The sequence below is a fragment of the Callospermophilus lateralis genome, chromosome 18 (genome assembly GCF_048772815.1).
Source record: "Callospermophilus lateralis isolate mCalLat2 chromosome 18, mCalLat2.hap1, whole genome shotgun sequence".
Classification (NCBI taxonomy): Eukaryota; Metazoa; Chordata; class Mammalia; order Rodentia; family Sciuridae; genus Callospermophilus; species Callospermophilus lateralis.
Genome location: NC_135322.1, coordinates 7,230,981 through 7,241,649, shown reverse-complemented (window position 1 = coordinate 7,241,649; position 10,669 = coordinate 7,230,981). Strand labels below are relative to the sequence as shown.

Sequence of the window (10,669 nt, the reverse complement as noted above, 5' to 3'; positions counted from 1 at the left end):
TGGAAGCCTAAAAAACTTCAGCAGCCATGCCATTCTGGGGAGTCAGATTGGGAAATAAGTGTCCCATCCCACCCCTGCCCAGAGAGTGGTCCTGCTTGAGATGTTCAGAGTGCCACAATATCAAAAAGACCACAACTGAAAGAATACATATAATGAGACAGGATTTAGGGAGTTGATCTGCTTTCCTCTTTGGAGGAAGACAGCGCCTAATGTACTATTATTTGTAATTACAATGATTAGCATCCACTCAAAAATTGCTAGCATACTTAAGTTTCAAGAAACCAAGAGGGGAAAAAACACCCAGGGTGGTTCAGATGTTTGAATCAAAACGAACAGTATTTTCACAAAATAAGGAAAAGATCAAGGATCTCGAAATTAGATGAAATTCTAAAATAGAACAATCAGAATTCACTAGATGGGCTTTGTTGATTTAGAGAGTAGTTAACCTGAAATCTTATTGGTATAAACACTAGAAATCGTAGGGAAGATAGACCAACCGCACCTCAGCATCTTAGCAAGACCCTATCTCAAAATGAAAAATTTAAAGGATTAAGTGCCCCTGGTTTCAATTAAGGTACTTCACACATAGTAGGCAAGCACTGCCTACCCTTGAGCCACAACCCCAGGGGCTGGGGATATAGCTCAGTTGGTAGAGTGCTTGCCTACATGCACAATGCCCCAGGTTCAGTCCCCAGCATTTAAAACAAAAACAAACCTGTCACCATAAAAATTTCATAGGAAGAGATGAGAAAGGTGATGAGAACAGAAAAACCGTAGGTAAATGTATTATTACCAACATCTATCTATAAATCAAAAAGTATCAAGTATGTGGATACACTTGTAAGTTGTTGCTTTTGGAAAGGGGTAGAGTTATGAGGTGTGCAGGGGCTGGTGCCTTTCATTATCATCCTTTCTCTGTTTTAAATTTGGTTTTTAGCCCCATAAATACATTTTTTTGTTAACAAACGAGGCACTACAAAGGAGAGCTAGCTGGCCAAGACTGCTCTTGTCCTGCCAATATGAAAAAGCCCTTTTCTGGGCCCCATATCCTAGGGCATCTAAACCAGGGGACTAGCACAACAGTCAGATTTTTCACAAGTCTTGTTCACATTTCCTATCTCATCCTCTCTAGAGCATGTAATATGTAATACAACTGACCACTCCTCATTCCTACCTCATCCTCTCTGGAGCATGTAATATGTAATATAACTGACCACTCCTCTTTTTTTTTTTTTTTTTTTTTTTTATGTACTGGGGATTGAACCCAGTGTGCTTTACCACTGAGCCACATTTCCAGCCCTTTTTTATTTTTTTGAGACAGGATATTGTTAAATTGCTTATTAGAGACTCACTAAATTGCAGAGGTTGACCTCGAACTTTTGATCCTCCTGTCTCAGCCTCCTGAGCTGCTGGGATTACAGATGTTTGCCACCACACCCCACAACTCCTCTTTTTAAAAAAACACTCATATGGTTCCTCTCAGCTGGGTTTCCTCCTACCTTCTCCACCATCCTTTGCTGTGCTGACTTTACATATTGAGAATTTGGAGGAATACTCCTAGGTCATTTTTATTGTGTATTCTCTTGCGCCTGGCATTCTTGTCCATTCCTCTAGTTTTATTTACCATCTGTGTCCAAACCCCCAAAACCACCTGCAGGCCAGACACTTCTTCTGAGCTCTAGTTCTGGATATCTGTGGACACCACAGTTCTGCAAATTCAAAATATTTACTGTTCCTCCTTCAGGCAAATGGCACCAAAGCACCTTAACACTCCCTTTTCCTACACCTCCAGATCCCCACATGGAATTCGGCCCCGAGGCTGGTGTGGACATCTTCTAGGTCTCCACTTCCATGCTTTCATCAGGTGCTAACCACTTGCCAAGACACCTCTGACCTCCCATCCAGACCATTCTCCGTGGTGTTACAGACCTTAAAATACAAAATCGAGTATCCCATTTTACTCTTAGAAGTTTGCATGAAGTCCCAAATCCTCTATATGCAATGTCCATAAACTGTACCCTGCCAGCTCTTTCACCACCAGTTCTGCAGCCACGTGGGCCCTAGCGTCACCTCTTGTTGAGCTTGTTGACACAAAGTCCTAGGACTCCTTGTCAAGGTACATCCTTGAGGATTTCTTTTCTCTCTTAGATGATCAACTCCCACTCTCAACTCTTAGTCACAGACATAAGTTGTCGACCACCCTGCAAAATGGGCACCCAGTTATAACAATGGGCTTGTCGGTCCCGTTCACTATCATGTCTGTACCGTGGGTCCAGAAGATGCTGAACACGCATTTGTTTAGGGTGAGAATATGGGGAAAGGATAAGGAGGGGATAGAAAGGTGTGGTGGGCAGACCTCAGGAGATGCAGACCCGGATTCGGCAGGCGGACCCAAGCTGTAATAGGAGGGATCAGAAAAAGAACAAGACCAACCCCGCGGCGACCCAACATCTCAGCGCCAGGAGCCCAGCGCACGCGGGAGGCGCCTCCGCAGGGGGCGCCCGTCGCCCGGGGCGTGGTCCCACGGAGCCCCGCCTCCTCGCCGGCGACGGGGCAGGCAGGCGGCTGGCGTCTGTGGCGCCGACATGGCTGCGCTGGTGGAGCCGCTGGGGCTGGAGCGGGGTAAGCGCGCCAGGGGGCCCTGCCCACCCGACCGCCGTCTGCGCCCCTGATCTTGGCCTCGTCCGCCCCGGCCAGGCCCTCTCAATGGGCGGGCGGGCGGACCCGGCGGGGTGGGCGGGGCGGGGCGCTACGAGCTGGGCAGTCCGTGGGCGTGGGAGGGTCAGTGGGCGAGCGGCTGGTGAGGGGTGGCCACCGTACACGCGCAGTTCTGTGAGTGTTGGGGGGAGGGTCCTGGAACCTGCCGGGGACCTGGCTGGCGCAGTCGCTCATTCGCCACCCTTGACTCTGCGGGATGTCCGACTGGGCTTTGGTGCCCTTCTCCGCGCAGTCTGAGCTCGCCCTTACTCCACCTCTCGCTGCGTCTCTCGGTGGCTCCGAGTCTTGGTGTCTGACTCTCCGTGTCTCTGTGCCCCCGCCCCCGCCCGCAGACGTGTCCCGGGCCGTGGAGCTCCTCGAGCGACTCCAGCGCAGCGGGGAGCTGCCCCCGCAGAAGCTGCAGGCCCTCCAGCGAGTCCTGCAGAGCCGCTTCTGCTCCGCCATCCGTGAGGTGAGCCGCCAGGGTAGGACACAGCTTGCGGCCGCCTTCGTCCTCCTCCCGTCGCGAGCCTAGGGAGTACGCCTCCCGGCAGCTCCCGAGGCGACTCGCCGTGCGGTGCTCGCGCTGCAGCTCAGGGGTTCTTTGGGAGTTGTAGTTTCCTCAGGCTCTGGTTGCAGGGCGGATCCTTGGGTGGGAGATCGGGGGTCTGGACAACTCTAAGTGAGGAGGGGGCTGGTGGCTCCCTGACGCTGCTGCGTCCCCGCCCAGGTGTATGAGCAGCTCTATGACACGCTGGACATCACTGGCAGTGCTGAGATACGCGCTCATGCCACAGCCAAGGTAGGCGCCCCCGCCCGGTTGCTCTTGGCATCCCCTGACCCGCACGTCTAGCTTAGAGCCTTCTTGAGTCCTTCCTATTTCCTCTTTCATGATTTTTGCCAAATCTATACATCATCCTTATGGCTATTTATTTATAATTTCCTTTAAATAACCGCACATTTTTTAAAATTTAAATGTCCTAGCAACTAGAAATAGAAACAATATCACATGGCTGCCTAGAAGATAACCCTAAACATCTCTACAGTGGAATGTCAATAAAACATAGGAATCTTATTAAACTATAATTAGATGATGCTTTTCATTGCTTCCTGGAGGTTCTCCATTCCCTTCAGGCCTAGTTTTCATATGTTAAAAAGCAAGATTGTCCAGTGCAGAGTATTTTGTAGACTTACTTCCCTGACATGCCAGAAGCATGCGCAAACTCAAAAGAACATGCTGTCGCCACCTTGTGATTTTGTGTAGAGTGATGGCAGGTTCCCTCATGCTCAGGGAAAACAATCTGGCTTAAATTGCTGTCCCCAGCCTAGATCCCTGACCCTAGCACACTTGCCCACCATGGAGGGGTTACTCACTTCTGGACACTTTCTCCTAGGCCACGGTGGCTGCTTTCACAGCCAGTGAGGGCCATGCACATCCCAGAGTAGTGGAGCTGCCCAAGACAGATGAGGGCCTGGGCTTCAACATCATGGGTGGCAAAGAGCAGAACTCGCCCATCTACATTTCCCGTGTCATTCCTGGAGGAGTGGCTGATCGCCATGGAGGTCTTAAACGTGGGGACCAACTGCTGTCAGTGAATGGTGTGGTGAGTGGAGGGCTGAAGCAGGTCTTGGACCCAGCTGTAGCAATCCCTGGTTGACGTTCATTCAGTGCACTAGCTTAGCATTGCTTCTGGGGCCAGCCCTCTGCTGTGCAGTGCTGCAAACCCTGTGGGAAGCACCTCCAGTACTCAAGGACTCCCTCTCTAGTGACAGACATAGACCCTGACTGAAATAGTCCTGATCCACAGACATAATCATGAGGAAATCCAAAGCATTGTGAGAGCCCAGATGTGGCACCAGTCCAGTGTAGATGAGGAAAGTTTTTGCAGAAGAAGGAAAATTTGATTTGGGTGTTGAAAGATGAGTTGGAGTTCTCCAGACAAAGTGAAAGGTATTCCTGGTGAGCGTATTATAGGAAGGGACTGTGACTCTGCACTCCTTTGAGATGAAGAGAAAGGGTTTGGTCTGATGGAGGTCTGGGGCATGTAGTTAATTAAAACCGTGTGGTTAGAGTAGAAGTAAACTAGGTGATTGGGGCCTGTGAAGCTGGCATTAGCCCTAGGGGTGCTGTGGAGCCATGGGAAGGCTGAGTGTACCAGAGGGAGAGGTGCAGCTTGGAGAAGGTGCGTTATACACCTTCTGGGAATCTGTGGGAGATGGATGGAGAGGGGAGGCTAGGTTGAGTCCAGAGGGGAGAAGACAAGACCTGAGCTACGACCAAGCTGTGAGTATCGAGAAGGAGGGTATTAGTGGCCTCTGGGAGGGAGATGACAAGATGGCCTGGCTCAGTGCCTGGGGGCATGAGAGTGTCCTTGGTATGGGGAATCTGGACAGTTTTAGGGTGAATGCTGAGCCAAAAGTCAATGACCCTCCTACAAGGAGGATAGGAAGTCATGGCATCTAGGCCAGGCACCGGCTTCACCAACATTCATTCAGTTTCCTGGGCCAGGGCTGGGCAAGGGTAGCAGGCCGAGGCCCAGCTGTCTTGCATGGTCCTGCCCTGCAGAGTGTCGAGGGTGAGCAGCATGAGAAGGCAGTGGAGTTACTGAAGGCGGCCCAGGGCTCGGTGAAGCTGGTGGTGCGTTACACACCTCGAGTGCTGGAAGAAATGGAGGCCCGCTTTGAGAAGATGCGCTCTGCACGCAGGCGCCAGCAGCACCAGAGCTACTCGTGAGCCCCTGGTCACCACGCCCCTGGGGCTTCCACTGCTTCCCCTTAACCCCAGATTCTCAAACCAGGCCAGTGATTCCTAGGACCCTGATGGCCTCCCACAGCCCTGGCTCCTCTCCTTGGGCATTACCCCCTGGCTCAGACTCCCACTTGGGACCCTTGTGAACTAATTCCCTGGAACTCTCTAGCTCCCTCTCATCCCCACCTACTCCTGGAATTCCTCAACCCCTACCTGGGCCCTTCCCTCAGAAAACCCAGTCCTAGCTTTTTAATGCTCCCCTCTCTTCACTCTCCTCGCAGGTCCTTGGAATCTCGAGGCTGAAATCAGAGATCTGGATCTTCACCCTCACCCTCTCCCCCTGTACAGTATTTATTGTCACTGGCTCCTTATTTAAAGATGTTTGACCCTCATTGAGTGTCCGTGTTTCTGTCCTGCAGCCTGGGGGGTAGACTGTCTTGAGGTGTGCGGGAGAGAGAAGAGCTGAGGTGGAGATTAAGCCCTGATGAAGCCAGAATCTGGTAGAGACCTCTCCCCAGGTCTGAAGGCGGAAGCTAGGCCGGCTTCCGAGGGTCAAATCGGAGGGCGGAGGCTGGGTCTGAATGAGGGGGCCGAATTGAAGACAATACGCCCTACCCCAACGAGGGTCGGAGGGCGAGAGCCAAGCGCCTTCCTCAGTAACCGGTCTGATCAAGAAGTCAAGAAACGCAGCTGGAGCCAGTGGGCGGCCTCTGTGTGGGCGGGGCGGGGCGAACCATTAGCTCGTCCGCCAGGGGAGCCCCGCAGGCCTCACTATCGTCTGCGTGAGAGCTGGGGGGGCCTGGTGTAGTTTCCCAAGGCGGGCGCAGGGGTGCGGAATAAGGTGCACTCATCCGTCGGGCACTCAACCCACCTTCCAACCAAAGCCCGTCTTTCTGGAAACCGCCCTTGCCTTAAAATACAACCTTTACCCCCACCCCACAGCCCGTCCAGCCCTTGGGTCCCGTGCGGCGCTAGGGCCGGCGCGCGCTACCGCCAGGATCCAGGGTCGCGACTCGCGTTCCACGCCGCGCGCTACTCGCTCCAGGTGACATCATCCCCCAGCCGGGCTCCGCCTCCCGCCCCAGCCGCCGCACGCCGAGTGCCTATTGGCCGAGTCACCTAAAGCCCCGCCTCCTGCTCTCCGCCCGCGCGACCCCTCCCTGGCCGTACGAAGGCGGGGTCTAGACGCCGGCCGGCTGCGACGGTGCCTCTCATTGGTCACTCAGTGCCGTCTGTCAGTCTCCTGTTAAAGGGGCCAAGACCGCCTGGGAGCTGTGGGGGGGAGGGGGAGGGAGGAGAAATTTTTTTGGGGGGGAAGGTGGTATTTGGGGGGCGCTGGTAGGCACCCCTGGATCTGGCAGCTGCGGCCTCGCGGGGGGAGGCTGAACGGTGACAGGGACAGGGGGCTATTTTAAGGGGTAGAGGGCTGTGAGACTGAGAGGGAGGGGGTCCCCAGCGCCCAAGCCCAAGCAAGAGACGCTGAGCCCGCGCAAGCCGCGGAGACAGGGCTCCGGAGCTACAGATCCGGGCCCCGGCCGCCGCCAGGGGCCCCGCCCGGTCCCCCCACCCCACCCCACGTCCCTCCTGCAGCCCAGCTCCGCCCGCAGCCGCCGCGGACCAGGTAGGTAAGAGCCCGGCCCAGCCCGCCTGGCAGCGCCCACCCTGGGGACCCTTCGGCGAGACTCCTCTGCTTCCCCGAGATCCTGGATTTCCTTCCTGGTCCCCGGGGACCCCAGAACCCAGATTTTACAACCCAACACAGGAGACTCAGGCGTGCCCCTTCCTGGCTCCCAGAGTCCCCAACGGAACCCTAGACTCCCAGGCGTGCTGCCTCCTTGAGCCTCCTCCAGGGCCCAGGAGCCTGGATTTGCCAGTTCAGCCCAGGTACCCCTCCTGAACCTGGGTCGCTCTCCTTGGCCCAGTCCCGGGAGCTCCAGACACCGGCCGCGGCTGTTTCAGACTCCCCCAGTTACGGCCGGCCGCTCCCCCGTCGCATCGACTTAGTCCCCCTTCGCGCACCGGTGTGCTGGTCTCCAGCCTCTGGCTTGAACAGCCGGCCGCGTCTCTCCGTCCAGGCCGGCTCGCCTGCCGCCCTGGACATAGGCCCGCTCTGGAGCTGTCCATGGTCAGCGCGCTTGGCACCCTTGCTTCCCCCACCTCAAGCCGGCGCTGTTAGGGAGGGGGCGCCGCAAGGAGGAGCGGGGATACCCACAGCTGTGCCTTTGACCCGGGGATACCCAGGCCCTCCCCGACCTGGGCCACAGGATTCCGCTGGCCAGGCATTCAGGCCCCATCCTCAGCGCCCCAGATTTCTGGGACTCCAGCTGCTCTCCAAGGAACCAGGGCTCTGTTCACCTTAGAGACCTTAGCACTTGGGCATCCAGCTCCCACCTGGTTCTGGAAGCTGTCATTCCTCTGTCGGACCCAGCTGATAACCCTCATCCTGTCAGGACCTAGGAATCCAGTTTCCCAGCTTTTGCCCAACACCCCCTCCCCTTAGCACCTAGTTTAACAGTCCCCATGCCCCTCAGACAATATTACTGAGACTTCTGGTACCCACAGGGACTCTGGCGCCATGACTCTCTTCCTTTCAGGGGTCTGGAATGCAATCTCTATGTGATTCCTTGGCTTCTTTTCACCTGTCCCCTTGGACACCTAGGTGTCTGTCTTGTCCTGGGTCCAGCATCCCCTTAAGACCTAGGAATTTAGACGGCAGCTTCAGTACTGCCCGTCTGCCCCAGCCCAAGAGGTACTTGGGCTCCAAGTTTCTAACCCCCTGTCCTTAACATCCACATGGATTCAGGATGCCAGGTCCCCAGCTCAGTTCCACCTTGGTATCTAATTTCTTAGTTCTCACTTTAAGGGGTCTAGGTAGGTGCTCATAATTTCATGACTCCCTTCAATTTCACATCTCCTATGGCCTTGACAAACCCCTGCCTCATCCCCATATCATCTCAGAGCTAGGCTTTTGGAATCTCCTCTGTCTTCTGTGCCCTAAATCCTGGATTCTTGAGACATTGCCAGTACTACATTGCCTCCTTAGCCCCATATCATGATGCCCCAATCTTTACACACTCAGAGGACAATGAGCCAAACATGCATCCCTTTCCCCCAGACATGTTCTGTGGTCCAGGCTCATTAGACAATCTAGAACCTGCCATCTTCCATATTTCCAGTTGCACATGTGCCCTTGCATTGTTCCATATTCTACATTCTTTCTATGTACTACAACATTTCCAGTTAATATCTCTGTTCTATCTTCACCCAAAGGATGATCTAAGTTCTAGACCAGTTGCTAAATTCTGGGCATACCTTTTTTTTTTTTTTTTTTAAAGAGAGAGAGGATTTTTTAATATTTATTTTTTTTAATTTTTCGACGGACACAACATCTTTGTTTGTATGTGGTGCTGAGGATCGAACCCGGGCCACACGCATGCCAGGTGAGCGCGCTACTGCTTGAGCCACATCCCCAGCCCTGGGCATACTTTTTTTTTCTTTTCATTTGTCTTTTCAAACACTTAGATAATGTCCACAAACTAAATCCTGATCTCACCATCTCCTCAGACATATTCCACATTTCTAGCAAGCAGTCCTTAGTGTCTGCTAAATTTTCATTTTAGGTGTGTTCTAGGTTCCAGCCACATCCTTGGCATTGTTCTAGATTCCTTTCTCCTCCCAGGGACATTCTAAGTTCCAGAATGTGTGTATTAAATTACCTGCTCTGGCCTTCCTCCAATTTGTGTTCTCAATTCTAGAATGCATTTTTCTGTTTTAGTTCCATCTAATTTCACAATCTTGAATCTAGAAGATTCCCAATGAGCTGGGCATGGTGGTGCACACCTGTAATCTTAGCTACTCAGGAATCTGAGGCAGGAAGATCACGAGTTCAAAGCCAGCCTCAGCAAAAGAGAGGTGCTAAGCAACTCAGTGAGACCTTGTCTCCAAACAAAATACAAAAATGGGCTAGGCATGTGGCTCAGTGGTTGAGTACCCCAGAGCTCAATCCCCGGTACCTCCTCGCCCCCTCTCCCCCTCCCCCCCAAAAAAATATTCCCAATGAAGTGTTCCATATTACATTTTCTTTCCTCAGGTTCTAGTTTCTAGGCCCATTCATTTCACTTTCTGTGTCTTTTTCCCTAGTGTGGCCTTAGGGTAGAACTTGTTCCATAGTGGATTGTGGGCTTTCTCCTCCATCTGCCTCGTTGGCATTCCAAGCATGTTCTAGGCTTTCTCTTCTTCTGGAGTCTTATGCTTAGAAATGTTCTCATTTCCAGAACATCCTCCTCCTTTGCCGGTTCAGTCTTTATTTTCAAATTATTTATTTATTTATTTGCTTGCTTATTTATTTATTTATTTTGGGTACTGGGGATTGAAATCAAGGTTACTTTACACTGGAGTTACATCCCCCAACTCTTTTTTAAAAATACTTATTTTTTACTTATAGGTGGACACAGTGTCTTTATTTTACTTTATGTGGTGCTGAGGATCGAACCCAGTGCCTCACACATGCTAGGCGAGTGCTCTACCTCTGAGCCACAACCCCAGCCCATCCTCAACTCTTTTTATTTTTTATTATTTTTTTTTGTTTTGAAACAGGGTCTTACTAAATTCCTGAGGGCCTTTTTAAGTTGGTGAGCTTGGCCTGGAATTTGTGATCCTCTTGCTTCAGCCTCCTGAGTAGCTGGGATTACGTGCATACACTATCATGCCCAGCTCTCAGGAAATTCTTAATTCTCAGCATCCATCCTTCTGCATTTTCCCCAAGATACTTCCAAGTTTCAGGCAAACTCCTTGCTACTTTTCATGTTTTTCTTCATCCACAGTTCATGCTCTGCATTCTAGAGCTTCTCATTTTAGCACTATCTAGACATATGATCAAACCAAGAATGTGACTGGCTGCTGTATTCCATTTTAATACCTTCATCCCTAGTAAGTTCTGAGTTCTAGTCACACCTTCTGACTAGACCCATTATGTATTGCATTAGATATGTTCCTGGGTATCCTTATGCTCCTCTCTGTGTTTGGGGTCCTGGGATAACCAAGAAACTCTAAGTTATTGAGCTGCTTTTGGTTGATTCCAAATTCTAGGCCTCAGTTCGACAATATGACCCTCTACTTAGCCCAATGTGTGCATTTTTTATTTTTATTTTTTATTTGGTGCTGAGATGGAATCCATGGCCTTGCACAATGCTGTACTGCTGAGCTAAAATCCCAACCAACCCC

The 10,669-nt window shown here is 52.0% G+C and overlaps 2 protein-coding genes across 2 annotated transcripts; one reads left to right on the top strand and one right to left on the bottom strand.

Moving 5' to 3' along the window:
• Window positions 1–2,552: 2,552 nt before the first annotated feature.
• On the top strand, window positions 2,553–5,813 carry Lin7b (lin-7 cell polarity scaffold B). Its single transcript, XM_076838960.1, has 6 exons — window positions 2,553–2,622; window positions 3,051–3,169; window positions 3,428–3,499; window positions 4,092–4,301; window positions 5,264–5,427; window positions 5,728–5,813. Exons 1-6 carry the CDS (start codon window positions 2,586–2,588, stop codon window positions 5,747–5,749), a joined length of 624 nt encoding a protein of 207 aa, XP_076695075.1. The 5' UTR covers window positions 2,553–2,585; the 3' UTR covers window positions 5,750–5,813.
• Window positions 5,814–5,998: 185 nt separating this feature from the next.
• Window positions 5,999–7,888, bottom strand: C18H19orf73 (chromosome 18 C19orf73 homolog). Its single transcript, XM_076839345.1, is given in 5 exon segments — window positions 5,999–6,124; window positions 6,127–6,188; window positions 6,191–6,254; window positions 6,256–6,417; window positions 7,838–7,888. Coding segments are annotated over 5 exon segments (465 nt in total).
• Between the last annotated feature and the right edge of the window lie 2,781 nt (window positions 7,889–10,669).